The 14,687-nt window shown below is 54.5% G+C and overlaps 1 protein-coding gene across 4 annotated transcripts; it reads right to left on the bottom strand.

Annotated features, from left to right (window-relative positions):
* Positions 1-1,712: 1,712 nt before the first annotated feature.
* POMGNT1 (protein O-linked mannose N-acetylglucosaminyltransferase 1 (beta 1,2-)) lies at positions 1,713-11,757 on the bottom strand. Of its 4 annotated transcripts, XM_072772323.1 has the most exons (23): positions 11,136-11,266; positions 10,634-10,797; positions 10,367-10,536; positions 9,637-9,751; positions 9,370-9,488; positions 8,646-8,711; positions 8,433-8,546; positions 7,493-7,610; positions 7,204-7,302; positions 6,910-7,037; positions 6,505-6,575; positions 6,201-6,276; positions 5,938-6,021; positions 5,807-5,848; positions 5,539-5,597; positions 5,126-5,198; positions 4,901-5,029; positions 4,690-4,815; positions 3,646-3,710; positions 3,421-3,465; positions 2,835-2,970; positions 2,470-2,579; positions 1,713-2,387 (listed from the first exon to the last, which is right to left on the bottom strand). In XM_072772323.1, exons 3-23 carry the CDS (start codon positions 10,484-10,486, stop codon positions 2,300-2,302), a joined length of 1,983 nt encoding a protein of 660 aa, XP_072628424.1. In that variant the 5' UTR covers positions 10,487-10,536; positions 10,634-10,797; positions 11,136-11,266; the 3' UTR covers positions 1,713-2,299. The 4 variants fall into 4 exon arrangements, with proteins under 4 accessions (XP_072628424.1, XP_072628425.1, XP_072628423.1 ...); XM_072772324.1 differs by lacking the exons at positions 10,634-10,797; positions 11,136-11,266 and adding an exon at positions 11,642-11,757; XM_072772322.1 differs by lacking the exon at positions 10,634-10,797 and having other exon boundaries at positions 11,136-11,293.
* Positions 11,758-14,687: the final 2,930 nt, after the last annotated feature.

Below are 14,687 nucleotides of genomic sequence, written 5' to 3'. Positions count from 1 at the left end.
GTCGCTTCTTAGGCTCTGGAAGCCCTCCAGAAGCCCCCATCAGAGGCTCTGAGCTGCCTACCCTTCTCACTCGGGCAAAGTCCTACACCTGGTACCTGCTCTGGGGATTTTAGAAAGAACTTCATTCTTGGTCTTGGCTTGCCTCTGGGACTCGACAGATCTGATCTCTTAATCTTAACCACCTCCATGGTACAGAAGCTGGGCCTAGAAAGTCCGAGGGACTTGTTCCATGTCCATGACCTCCCTGGAGGGTTGATGAGCCTTGATCTGGGCCCAGGCTGTCTGACTCCGGAGCCTGGAGGGTCCTGGCTGACGTGGAAGACCAGAATATCCCAAACGTAGATCTGACTGCGGCTGAACCAGGACCCACAGCACCAACAAGGAAACCCCAGCCTGGCAAATCAGTCGTCCTCCTTGCTTTCCTCTGACCCCTTATCCTTCCTCCCTGGCTTTTCTAGGGCAGCCCGGAACTACTACCCCTTCCCCTTGCTGAACCCAAGAAGGAACAGAAACCTGGCCAGAGCCACACAGGGCCCCAGAGCCAGTCTGAGGCTAGCCCAGGAGCCTGCTGCGGGGGCCTGGCAGGGAGGGAGGCTAGGGCCTCCCCGCCTTCACCACCCGACCATCTCTCACACACCAGGTGCCTACAGAGAGCTGCAGGCGATTGTTTGCCCAGGGCGGACCTCCCCTCCTCACTGGCTAACCGCTCCTCCCCCAGCTCTAACAGTACCTCAAGTACTCTATCTCTAGCAAACACTGAAGGCGTCAGGGTGGCAAGAAACGGTCCCAGCAGCACACCACCTGTGTCACTGTGGAGCTGGGCTCCAGGCAACAGTGGGGGAGGGTGGAGTAGAGCTGGTGAAAGGGCAGGAGTTCTAGGCCATTCCTGCCTCCCTGGCCAGGGCTCTACATAAGGAGCTCACCAGGCTCACCTTGAAAGGACTGCAGGCTGACCCCTTCTCAAGAGGTGTGTCCCATACTCACCTCTGATCCTAAGTCCTGTACAGATCCCTTAAATGTCCTGCCCCCTGCCTTAGGCTTTCTCACCCACTACCTGTAGACAATCCCATTCATTTCCTGGTGCTTCTATGACTTAGTTAGATCTTCCTAATCTCTTTGGGTCACTGGGCTGGGTGAGAATCTGACGAAAATGATGGGTTTTCTCCAGAAAAATGCCTAGACATGGAATCCGCATACCAGGTACCCTAAGGGCCACAGATCCTTCCTCTTACAACTCCCATCTGCAGCCCAGTCCTAGCCTCCTGGATAATACTGGTCTGGTTCTGGTTCACCTACTTCCTTTATATCCCCACTAGTCTCCCTTGTTCTCCCATTGCTTCCCTCACCCCCGAGGATTCCTTTTTGCTCTCTTGCTCCATCTCTGGGGACAGGTACCTGCCCAGACAAGCTAGGCAAGTGAACAGCCCCATGGGGAAGGGGTTTGAGGTAGCTGCTCTAAGCTCAGCCTCAAGTAGAGTGAGGCTAGGGTCAAGTTCATGTCCTAAGGTGGAGCTAGGGAAAAATCCTGGAGTTTGAGACTTGGGCATCCCCTGGTGGCCAAATGGCCCCAAATGGAAGCTAAATCCTGTGGAGGACAGTAAGGAAATCTCACTATCCATCATAACCATTCTCTCTCCTACTTACCGATTTTTCTCTCTCTCTCACACTCACATACCCACCCACCCACCCCCCCCAGTCATAAAACACATCCCTGGAGGTTTTCTCCTTTTTTAATCAATGACCACCTTATCCAGCTTTGGAAACCTGGACAAAGGGGAGGCTGAGAAGAGGCCTGGTTCCGTGTCTGAGGGTCTCTGAGTGAGTCTGCATCAGCAGGCGGGCCCCAGCGGGCCTGTCCATGGGTTGGGCACAGCAGGTTCCTGAGTAAGAGCCAGCCCCACCCTCAGGGCAGCACCCCAGCCAAGAAAGGAGTCAAGGCCCTATAGGCTTCAGCCTGTTCCCAAGGCCCTCAGGACAGTCAATAAATAGGTTAGATTCTGAGCCAGGCCTGGGAGGAGGGTGTGTGCAAAGGGCAGGATCAGCTGCCCAGGGACCCCAATGATTCCCAGGTACTATCCTGCCCCTTCCCAACAGGGAAGTAAATAAATAGACCTCCAACTCAGGTATATGGGCGTTGGAGCAGGGGAAGCCTCCCCTTTGGGTTAGTAATTAAGTCTCATGTTAAAAACAAGCCAGCGCCAACCCCGACCAGTGTCTACAAAATCCTACAGGATGGGGTGAAGGGCTAGCCTGCCTGGGGGTACACAGTACCCAGCCCTGCAGGGTCCTGAAGGAGGTCTCATGTCTGTTCTGCGGCTCCTGGGACTCCCTCTTCCTTTGGAGGTGGCTCCAGGAAAATTGGGGTGATTGATGGTGGCTTCTTCACCCTGGGAAGATAATTTGACAATGTATAGGGAAGAGGTAATCCCACTAGTCTCCCACTTCCCGGGGCAGAAAAGAGTCACTCACGAGTAGGGGGAGGCTGGGACGCCCACCACCAGGAAGTGATTCTTCTTTCGAAACAACCTCCACAGGCCCCGGTGGTTGCCACGCACATCCAGGTCCCAGATATGGAGGCACTGGAAGAAGTGGGTGGGGGGAGAGACAGGGATCAGAGAGCCACGGGGGCAGGAGGGGGTGCAACTGAGGACCCTTGGTCCAGCCCCCACCCCTCCTCTGCAGTCTCCTCCATCTGCAAGATGTAGCATCTTCTAGAATATGGTATTGGACAAAGGGGCTGGAAGAGGGGTTCCCAGAGTCTGAAGAGGAGGTTCTAAGGTAGAAGATTCCAGAACAAAGGCTCCCTGTATCTGGTGGGAGTGTTAGTGGGGCACCTTGGCAAGCTGGGTCCAGGTGGTGAAGTCATCATCCTTCTCCATTCGGATGAAGGCCACATAGGTGTGGCCCTCTGTGTCTGGCAGGAAAGAGTCTTCACAAGGGTTCCTGCTGTGGTCCAGAACCTCAGCCTCACTGCAGCAAGGGAGAGGGGGTAGAAAGGCCAGGATGGAGCCTGCCTCACGGGTCTGGTAAACCAGGCCCTGCGCTTACTTTTTTTTTTTTTTTTTTAAATGTTTTATTTATTTATTCATGAGAGACAGAGAGAGAGAGAGAGAGAGAGAGAGAGAGAGAGAGAGGCAGAGACACAGGCAGAGGGAGAAGCAGGCTCCTTGCAGGGAGCCTGGCGTGGGACTCGATCCTGGGACTCCAGGATCATGCCCTGGGCCGAAAGCAGGCGACAAACCACTGAGCCAACCGGGCTGCCTTCTGTCCTTACTTTAATGCTGTGCTATCGCTGTCCTGAAATTCTTAATTTTTGAACAAGATGCCCTGATTTTCATTTTGCAGTGGGTCACAGCGCCAAGACCCCCGGTTTTCGCCTCCTCATTCCCTGCCATACATCCCGACTGCCAAAGGCCATACCTGAGCAGCCTGTGAATTTCCACTTCATAAGCTTCCTTCTTCAGACTGAAGGAGAAGGGAAGATGGGTCAGGAGAAGGGACGAGCCTTCAGGTTCCAGGGGCGAGGTGAAGGATCACGTGGGAATTCGGGGGCAGGAGGGCCGGGGTAAGAAACAGGCCCCGGGGTTGGCAGGGAATACTGAGGATTGGTCATCAAGGCTCCTCTGCCCTGTCCCCAGCCCCCACCTGTCCACGTTCCTGAGCTGGACACCTGGAACCGTGTTGAACTTGTGCTTCTTGAAGTAGGCCTCCTGGAGCAGGTGTGAGGGTGAACATCAGGCCTTTCAAGTGGGGCTCGTACCCCCCGCTGACCCACCACAAGCCCCACAGATGAAGTCCTGGACCCACAGAAGTCCCTCTCACTGCTCCCGGCCCCTGCCCCCATCTTCCCCATCCTCTTCTTCATAGCATCCTTGGCAGGCTCTTACTAGCTTTAATTTGGGCTCTACCATCGCTAGAGAGCTCATGCCCACACGGCAGCTCATGCTACTGACCCCTGAGCTAGTCCCTGTTCCCAGGGGCTGTCCTTGGGTCTGCTGTTGTAGAGCCACAGAAGGCAGGAACGGGCCCTACCGGGCCTGGTGCGCAAAAGGACAGGCTGTGCTGAGGGGGGAAGCAAGTGCTGTGACTGAGGTACCAACAGGGACCTCAGGGAAGTGCCTGCCCCTCTGTGGGAGGTGACTGGGGTCTTGTGTAAGCCAGCCTTCGGGGCTTCAGGGTCCTTTTGGCTTCTAGGAGGTTTCGAGCTGTTCATCTGTTCCTTCAGGCTGGGCTGTCTCAAGGCACACTCTTGCTGTAACTGGGGACTGGCCCTTTAGGCACAGCTGGGGAAGGCATGGTGGGACCGAGGACGTCCCTGTTCATGCCAGGCGGAGGCGTGGGCCCCCACATTTGCAAGGACAGGAGAGGGCAGGGCTGCGTAAGTGCCGGGTGGCAGAAATACCCTCCCCACACCCACAGTCTGGTGCTAAGAATAGTAATAATAAAAATAATACCAGCTAACCCTTATATAATGCTTGCAGTTCAAAGCATTTTACATATAGTAACTCATTTAAACCTCAGAGTCTCAAAACCTTATGAGGTAGGCAGTATTTTTATCCTCATTTTTAAAAATAAAGAAACTGAGGCAAAAGAAGATAAGACACGTCCCCCCGGGCTGCTCTGGAGCCCGTGCTCTCGCTCCATCCACCACACTGTGCCCGCCTCCACAACATCCTGCTTCCCACTCACGTGGAAGTAGCCGTTCATGTTGAGGCCAACGATGCCGAAGTGGTAGGATCGGGAAACATCGGGGATGATGCACTCTCGGCCTCGGCGTTGTTCGGGCATCCGCATCCACATGTCCCAGTCCCAGAGCTGGGGGGCAAGGAAAGTCATGAAGGTGAAGGGGTTTGCAGCCAATGGGGGACTCCAGCCCTCCCATCCTCCCCTGCCAGGGCACCTTTTCTGGTGTGGGCCACTTGGGCTCAAGCTCCTCCTTGTACAAGGACTTCCTGAGCACCCAGCCCAGCCCAGGCATGGTCTCCACACGGTACAGCAGTGCTGGGTCCTCAGCCGTGTGTTCGTATCCCTGGTGGGGGGGGGCAGGCACGGGGGGTGGGGTGGAGGAGGGCTTAGCTCAGTGCTTGTACCACTCCCCTAGGTGACCCCTGGCCCCTTGGCTTACCTGGTCATTCCAGGCAGAGATACAGTACAGGCTGTCATCCTCCTCCAGTAGGTGGATGGATTGGCTCAGGAAACTGAGAGAGGCAGGGTCCAAGGGTTCAGGGAAGGGCAAGGACAAACCCAGTCACATAGTGATGCTGGAAGAGCTGGAGATGGGACTCAGGAGTCATGCCTGCTTGTCCCTCCCCCTAAATCCCCACTGTCTCTACCCATCCTTTCTACTCTCTACTCCAACCCCAACACCTGCCATCCTACTTTTGCTCAGGCTTTCCCCCCACTTTTGAGCTGACTTCCCCCACAAAGCTCTCCCAGACACCCCCTGCCTGCCTCCCTGGAGAGCCAGTAAGGAAAGAGGCCCGAGGCAGCAGGTAGGAGCTGCATGGAGAGCCACTTATGGAGGGGTACTCCCCTCACCTGAAAAAATCCACAGCAATGTCCAAGTCCTCTTCCAGGACCACGGCAAACCTGGCTTCCTGCAGGGGGCAGGGGGGACAGCATGACCCCAGGGGCCCTTTCCCATCCTGTGCCTCCTCCACCCCCATCCCACTTCTCAGGCAGCACTCCCCACATTTTCCAGATCAGGAAGCTGAGGCCCAGACAGGGGAAGAGCTTGCTATATAGTAAGACCAGGCTTTATACCCACATTTCCCTTCCCTAGGTCCAAGGGCTTTGGACTACTCACCGGAAACAGGTTGAAAGTGGCAGTGAGGCTGGCTTTGTAGTGCTGGGTGGGGAGTGGAAATGGGGTGCATGAGCTGCAGGGTGGACGGCGGGGTCAAGTGTCTGCCCCTTCCGTCCTCGCCTAGGCCATACCTGAGACACACGGGCGTTCTTGATGCTGATGGGAGTGTGCTGGATGCCCCTCAGACCAAACAGTGCCACCACATCCATTGGCTCCTGGGGGCACGGCTACGGTCACCCTGTGAATCACTTCCCCCTGCCCGCCCCATGGCTCCGCCATGCCGAGCCATTCACATTTCACAGCCTTTGCCTGGGCTGTTGGTCTCGTGATCATCGCTGCTCTGTCCCCACGGCCCTGGACCCTGCCCTTCCCATAGCCCCCGAGCCCCACTCACCTCGTAGTAGCCATCAATGAAAACTGTTATCATCTGGGGGGACACCCCCTGGGCTGAGAGCAGAGAGCGCAGCATCCTGGGGAGCCCAGGGATGGGTTAGGTACTCTGTCCCCCCAACTCAGGGCCCCCCTGTGCTTATCAGTGGGCCCATGTTCCCCATGTTCTCCCACATGGGTGAATGGGCCTAGAACCTATTGCCCCCCACCCCCACCTCAAGAGTTCCACCTACAGGTGGATGAGCCCAAGGAGCTTCACCCGGGGCTAAGCACCACCCAGGGCTGGACCAACCCCCTCCCAGGCTCACCTATACAAGTAATTGGGCCGGTTCCCTGCAATGACAGCCACAGGCACATTGAGGACATTGTTGTCTGGGAGCTGAGGGAGAAACAGCTTTTAGCTCTTGCCTCCCTCCTTCTTCAAACTGGGACCCCCACCCAGGGAAGAGTTCTTGGGGAGAAGGCAACTCCAGGGTAGACAGGGAAGCAGCAGAGGGTTTCTCTGTTGGGGCCCTTCCACACACTCAACCCAACTCCAATTAGGAGCCTTTGTTCACATGGTCGGCCCTGCCCCCCCTTTCAGAGGTCAGCACAAATCCTCGGGTCCTGGTTCCCTCTTGGCCTGGGGTCCAGAAACCCAACCTGGCCCTTTCCAAGGGCTCCTTGCCAAGCTGAGAAGGAGTCTGAGCCTCACTGTCTAAGGCCTCACTCACTGGGTCAGGGCTGAACTCGATGGGTGTGGGGTCCTTGCAGCTGCACACACTCCCATAGCCCTCGACTTTGCTGCAGAAGCGCCGGCGGCGACGGTTCAGCTCTGTGTCTGCCCAGTGGCACTCGGCCTCTGAGGGAAGGGAGGGGTCAACAGGAGGAGGCATTAGGGGCCGCAAGGCTGGTGTGGTTTACAGAGCCCCAGGCACCCAGTGAAGAAAATAAAGTTTCATAAATAGGACCCAAATGCCCACCTCCAGCCCAGGCACTGGAGCCCAGCACCAGCCCCCCAACCCCACCTTCTGCTGAGCTCAGCGGCACATCTGTCTTCAGCAGGACTGGGTCCCCCCAGGAGGAGAGGGCAGGTGACTTAGAATGTTTCTCCCCAAGGACAGGACCTAGCAGGGACAGGAATGAGGCACAATGGGGGCTCAGGCTCCAGTTTTAAAGCGGCTTCTCCTCTCTGCCCACTTTCAGCCAGCCCATCATTTCGGGCTCCTATTTGCCCCCAACCCCACCCCAGTTCTTGGGGTTCTGCTCCTCCTGGGCCCCTCATCCCATAGGGTGTATGGCCTGTGGTGCTGGTACCTCCTTTGCGTCCCACAAAGGCCCAAGTGTCCCTCCAGCCAAGGGCAGGGCCGGCCTGGCTGCCCAGGCTCCTCAGCAGAGCCTTGGCTGTGTCCTTGAGGTGGAAGGAGCCCTCGTCCTGGGAGACCAGAGAAGGTAGTCAGCCTGACTGGCATGGTTCTGGGAGACCTGGCTTCATGGAACATTCGCTGTCAGGCACCATGCAAAACCTTTGATTTTAAATTAGCTCATTAAATGATCATGACAACCCTCTGAGGTTACTATCCTGCCACGGATAAGAAAACCAAAGGCTTAGAGAGATTCTGAGAATCATCCAAGGTCACTGGGCTAGTAAATCCTTACCAGGATCCCACACAATCTGCGCCCCTCCACCCTCTTCCCCCCCACTCCCCTCCCCTCCCTGAATTTGCTCCGGCTCCACTGGCACCCTTGCAGTTCCTCGAGCATGCCAGCACTGTCCTACCTCAGAGCACACCTCACCATTCTTCTGATCTAGAACATCTTCCTCCAGATATTCGCCTGGCCCTCTCCTCACGTCGTCCAGCTTTCTGCTCACATGTCACTTCCTTACAGAGACCTTCCCCTTCTAAAATGCATCACCCACTACTCTGTCTCTTTTGCTTTATTGTCTTCATTAAGTTATCATCTCCTGACATCATACATGTACTGGGCTTTTTTTGTTGTTGATCTTGCCCTGTGGAATGGAAGCTCCATAACGGTTGCTTCCTATCCTATCTCCAGCACCCAGAGCAGTGCCTGGCACACAGTAGGGGCTCAGTAACTATTTGCTGAATAAAAATGACAAGCTTAAGATTGGAACCTGTATTACCTTTCTCGAGAGGCTCTTCCCACTATGTTTTATTAGGGGTAGAGAGCCCAGAGTCGTGAGCAAGGTTGGAGTTGGGGGCATAGAGAAAGGAACCAAGGAACAGTCACTGACCTTGACAGTGCAGATAAGTACTCGGCCAGGCGCCACCATGTTGAGGAACAGCACCATGGCCTCATCCTCATGAGGTGAGTATGTGTCAAATACACGCTTTGCCATCACATGGCCCTGGCAGGGGACATACCTCTTGTGAGTTAGTGTCAACAGCAAGGAGGGCTCATCTTCAGCCCTGTAGCCAACCGCCTCCCCCCGCCCCAAGAACCTCACCGTAGCCTGGTTGAGAACGATGACATGGATGCCACGGCCCTGCTCCCGAGCCTCGTCCTCCAGCACCTACCGGGAGGCGGAGACAAAGTCCACCTCTTCACTCTGGCATTTGAGGTTTCTCTGTCTTATGGGAACTCAACAAACGAGATGCATGAAACCTCCCCTCCTGCCTATGATTCTGTGAACTGTTCTTTTCTGACCCAGCCTGAATGCCACCCCTTCCGGAAAACCTCCTTAACTTGCCCATCAAGAGAGATCAGATCTTTCTACAACCCTCCTCTCCATGGCTTTCAGGCACTTAGAGCCCTAGAATGTGTCTTCCTCATGTTGGAGATACCATAATACATCGATCAAGACCCTCAAATGAGAACCGGGTGTGATTACCCCTAGGTCCCCAGTGCCCAAGACAAGGCTGAGGCCAAGGAAGAGACCAAAAAGTAGTTATGAAATAAAGAAATCAATGAATTATCTGCCTACTACTACTACTAATGATCCCTTTTGATAATATCCCACTACCTGTAACACATTTCACATACTTTTCATTTAGTCCCGACAAGTAGAAATCATTAGTTCCAGCCTACAGATAAGGAACTGAGGCCTCCAGAACCACCTAGCTCAAAAGTGGAAGAGATGCAGTTATCCACGCAGGCAGTGGAGCCCAGAACTAGGGGACCACACCCTGAGTAGAATACAGTGACTCTACCCCAGACACTGGCCCACTCACCGTAGTGCCATCCACTGCCACATATACTTTGCTGCGGCTTGAGTACACCTCCACATCCAGAACGCGTCGGGGACCACTGCCTCTGCGCCGTGAGGGCTCTAATCGGCCCAGGGCCTCATCTGTCAGGGTGCAACAGGTTGTGGCAACAGTCTCTCCAGCACAGTATCATCCGCTGGAGTGTGCCTACCATTGCAGTGGTGAGATCCTAGGGGACCCCACCCCCATCCTTCACCCCACCAGCCAATCCCATCCTCAGCCTGGCCCCACCATAGTCTTGCTCTGGCTCCGGGTCTCCATTGGCTTCGCTGATTGCTCGCCGCGTGTCCAGGATCAACTTAATGTTGACAATGACGGTCACCAGTAGGAAAAGCACTGCCCCTGTCTGAGGGGAGGGGTAGGGATGACTGAAGAGGGGTGCCCCCTCCAGATCACTTAGGGACTTCCTGAAAGGAGGGCCCTGGCTGCAGGGGGACACAGGCAGAGCCTGGGACCTGTCTCTCCTCCCTCTGTCTGCCCACTTCTCCCCCAACCAGGATTCAGTTTCAAGACCACCTCCTCCAGGGGACCACCTCGACCCCTCTCTCTTCATCAGGGCCCTCCCTACCCAGAGCTCCTGGATGCTTCCATTTGAGGCCCTGATTTCCTTGGTCCCCTCCACAATTAGTTCCCAGAGAGGGAGCCAGTCCCAGAGAACCAAGCTGGGGATCAGAAGACCTGGGTCTTAGCTCTGCCGCCTGGCGGATATGGGTCCCTGAGCAAAGCCTTCCTGACTAGACTTCAGGTTTCCGTCAGAAGCCTAGAGGGTTGTACTTGGGTTCTGATTCCAGAACTCTGGGCCCAAACCACCACCTCGTAGGGATATGACACAAAGAGGTGTCCTGTCTAGGAACCTGCTGCCTGTTTCCAGGGTTGGGAGCAGCCAAGGTAGGTCCCGGTGCCCAGAGTCTAGGGTAAAGCTGCGAGGGAGCCCGGGGCGGGGGCCAGGACATCTCTCTACCTGACAAAGCCTGCGCAAAGCCCGCTGGTTGGTCAGTTTGTACTTCCAGGTAAGATACCAGCTCCGCTTCTTCCGAGCCCCAAAGGGCTTGATGAGGGAGCTGGGCTTCCAGTCGTCCATGCCGGGTTGGGGAGTCACCACTGTCCTGGCCAACCCATGCCTTCAGGAATCTGAGAGGACCAGAGGGTCACAGGGAGTCAGGTGTTCCTCCCAAAGCCTGATGCCTTCTGGGGAGCCCAGGGAGGACCCCCGGCAACTCCTCCCTGCCATCATTCAGGCTGTGTGACTTGGGAAAAGTGGCCCAACTGCTCTGGAAAGGAAGCCTCGGAGGGGTCAGCCAGCCTGGAGACTCCCCTGGGGCGGGGGAGCAGCGGAGCCGCCCGGGGCCCCAGCGCAGAGGCCAAGTAATCAGCTCTCAGGTTCAGCAGCCCCTAAAAGGACCAAGCCCCGGCCCTCCTAGTCCTGGGGTGCGCCAGCGGCACAGGCCCCCCCCAGCCCCGGCCCCCAATCCTCCAGTCCCAGTCCTCCTAGTCCCGGGGTGCGCCGGGGCACAGACCCCCCCCCCCGCCCCGGCCCCCAATCCCCCAGCCCCGGTCCTCCTAGTCCGGGGTGCGCCGGGGCACCCCCCCCCCCCCAGCCCCGGCCCCCAGTCCCCAGCCCCGGGCGCCCTCACCCTCTCCCACCCGGCCCCGCTCCCCGCCGCCCGAGGGCTCGGGAGCCCAGCCCCGGCCGCGCCACCCCCCGGGGACTCCCGCCGCGAACCACTCACGGCTCAGGGCGCCCGGGCCCCGCTCGGGCCCCTCTCGGGCCCGCACTGCTCCGCCCGGCGCGCCGCGGCCTCCGCCTCCTCCATGCCGCTCGCCGCCCCGCCCCGGCCGGCCCGGCCCGCCTCCCCGCTTCCGCCGCCGCCGCGGGGTGAGAGGGCGGCGGGCGGCGCTTAGGGCGGCGGCGGCGGCGGCGGGGCCGCGAGCGCTGGCTTCCCCGGCGGCTTCGCAACGGGCGGCGGGGCGGGGCGGGGGGACAGCGGGGCCCCAGCGCCGCGGGGGGCAGCCCGGCCGCAGTCGGAGCCCCAGCGCCTTGACTAGCCCGCTCGGTGCCAGGGTCAGAGGGCCTTCGGGCCTGGGCGCCGCCGCCGCGCCCCTGGCCTGCGCAAGGGTGTCTTCGGAGGCCGAGGGGAATTCAAACCCGCTGCTACCTCTAGCCTAGACCTGGGGCAGGTCTCTTCACCTTGGGCTCAGCCCGGATCCCCGGGTCTGTGAGATGGGGTGCGCTTACAGGATGCTTACGCCGTGCAGTCACCGTTCCAAGCACTTGGCCGGCATCAGCTCATTTCGTTCCACAACGGCTCCTTGAGGTAGATATTATTAGTAATGAGGCCCCAGGGCACAAAGCTGGGGGAGCTAGAACTCAAACATCGGTATCACATCTCCAGATTCCACCCCTAACCCCCGCCCTATACTGACAAGAATAATAGCGTTGTTGTGAAGCTTTAATGACATAATACATACAAAGCACTTAGCTGAACACAGTGGGTCTTAAACTTCACCTTGAATCAGAGAATCACTCTGAGGGCGTCTTAAAACACAAATTGCTGGGCCCCGTTATGGGTTTTCGATTCAATAGTCTGGGGCAGAGCAGAAGACTGCATTTCTAACACGTTTCTAGATGATGGTGATGCTTACTTGAAGTGAGTAGCTAGTTTTAAGCAGAGAAGTGATAGAGTCCTATTTAAGAGAAAGTTTTAAGCAGAGAAGTGATAGAGTCCTATTTAAGAGAAATGTGCTGTTTTATGGAGAATATTTTAAAAGGAAATGGAGGAAACCAGAGTTTTTGAGTTCTCCATATTCCACCTGCTTCCTAAGCGGTGGGATGGTATTGTCCAAAATGTTAACAGTACTTATCTTTTTTTTTTTTTAATTTTATTTATTCATGAGAGACATACAGAGAGAGGCAGAGACACAGGCAGAGGGAAAAGCAGGCTCTTCTCAGGGAGCCCGATGTGGGACTCGATCCCTGTACCTGGGATCACTCCCTGAACCCAAGACAGACACTCAAACACTGAGCCACCCAGGTGTCCCTAACAGTACTTATCTTAAAAGTTCAAGTATTGGATGATTTTTCCTAAGAAGTATGTATTAGAGAATAGAAGAAAATCCAACACATCTTATTAGCATTTAAAAAAGATATCTCTCAGGGCTCCTTTCTGATCTTTGCTTCTCACTCTTCAGGGAAGATCTTATGCACTCTCCTGACCTCTGTTACCACCAAGATTCTTATGCTCATGTCTGCAGTCCTAACATTTCTCCTGAGTTCTAGGCTGACCTAGGTCTGACTGCCTGCTGGACATCTTCACAGGGTCCTCCATCTCAATGTAACCCCTGCTGTGATCATCTCTTCCCATTTCTAGACCTCTTCCTGGGTTCCCTTCCTTTTTAATGGCATCAGGCTAAACAGCTGAGAGCCACCCTTGAATCCTCTTCTCCAGCAACAAGTCCAGGTCTGTTTGCTCCCCCCTGTATTCTCTGTACCACACACACTGGCTAGCAATTAGTAGACTATCCGTAATATTATTGAAATCCTTGCTTTTTTTAAACAAGCATTCATAAATGCCACTATAAATAAATCAACATAACCAGTCACCAAGTCTTGTCAATCTTACCTCCTTAAGAGTTCTCCATTCTGGGCAGCCCAGATGGCTCAGCGGTTTAGTGCTGCCTTCCGCCCAGGGCTTGATCCTGGAGACCCAGGACCCAGTCCCACATCAGGCTCCCTGAATGGAGCCTGCTTCTCCCTCCGCCTGTGTCTCTGCCTCTGTATCTCTCATGAATAAGTAAATAAAATCTTTAAAAAAAAAAATTATCCATTCTGGTCTTTTTTTTTTGGATTTTATTTATTCATTCATGAGAGATACACAGAGAGAGGCAGAGACATAGGCAGAGGGAGAAACAGGCTCCCTGTGGGAGGCCTGATGAGGGACTCAATCCCTGGACCCTGGTATCAGGACCTGAGCCAAAGGCAGACACTCAGCTACTGAGCCACCCAATTGCCCCCTGGTCTAACTCTTCTGCAACCTCACAACCAACCCCCTTGTCCAGGCCATTTCAGTTTCTTGATTTCCAATCAGTTTCCTCGACTCCAGATTTGTACCCCTCCAATCCTTTCCCCTTGCAAAATTCAGAGTAATTTTTCAAAAAGGCAAATCTGTTTTTTTAACCTCTGATTTAAAACCCTTCCCTGGACCAACAGATACTAAGGAAAAATATTTTACTTAAGATTACAAAGGTAACCGTTAGATGAACTAAAAATAGTGATAGAAATAAATATACAGGGTGAATGGAGGAGGGGAAATACAGAGTATAAGTGAGATAAATCATATTGATTGTATTAGGAAGTTGGTAGACAATATTTAAAATTAAGAAATAGTAGTACTGTATAAGCGTATGTGGGGTTATGTGTATAAACACCAGGAAAAAAAAAGCTGAATGTTGTTGCCTCTGGGAGTGGGGCTAGAGGTGGGAAAGGAAAGAGCTGGTTAACTATCTTTGCATTGTAAATCCTTCTGTGACCATGCGCTGGAATTACTTGGATTAAACACCCAAATCAAGCCAAAACAAAAAAGTTTTTTGTGGTTCCCCATGGCCTATAAAATACAACCCAAGCACCATAGAACCATCTTCTATAGCCACATTACTCCAAGTGTGGTCCCTCGATCAGCAACATGGCCGTCACCTAGGAGCTTATTAGAAAAGAAGAACCGCAGGCCCCATCCCAGATCTACAGAATCACAATCTGCATTTTAACAAGGCTTGCAGAAAATTCAAATGCAGTCAAGCTTAAGAAGCATCAGTCTAAAAAAAAAAGAAAAAAAAAAGGCATCAGTCTACAGGATCAAGCATGATCTGGCCGATCTGGACTTTTTTATCTTCAATACTAGTTGCTTCTCATTGGCCAGAAGTGTTATTTTCTACTTCTTTAATCTAAACTCAGTGGCAGGGCACCCAGCTGGCTTAGTCAGAAGAGCATGTAACTCTTGGTCTCTGGGTCTGCGTTCCAACTCTACATTGGGCATAGAGATTACATTTTTTTTTTTTAAGATTTTATTTATTTATTTGAGAGAGGGAGAGGGAGAAGCAGACTCCCTCCTGAGCAGGGAGCCTGATGCAGGGTTCCTTCCATCCCTGGACCCTGGGATCATGACCTGAGCTGAAGGCAGACACTTAACCCACGGAGCTACCCAGGTGCCCTAGAGATTACTTTAGATTAAATGAATAAATAAACTTAAAAAAAATAAATTCCGTGGCTACACTGAAAGTGCATGTGG

This window comes from Canis lupus, chromosome 13, assembly GCF_048164855.1.
Source record: "Canis lupus baileyi chromosome 13, mCanLup2.hap1, whole genome shotgun sequence".
NCBI classification, from domain to species: Eukaryota; Metazoa; Chordata; class Mammalia; order Carnivora; family Canidae; genus Canis; species Canis lupus.
Note: the sequence above shows the minus strand (reverse complement) of the source record. Positions and strands in the feature narration are given on the sequence as shown.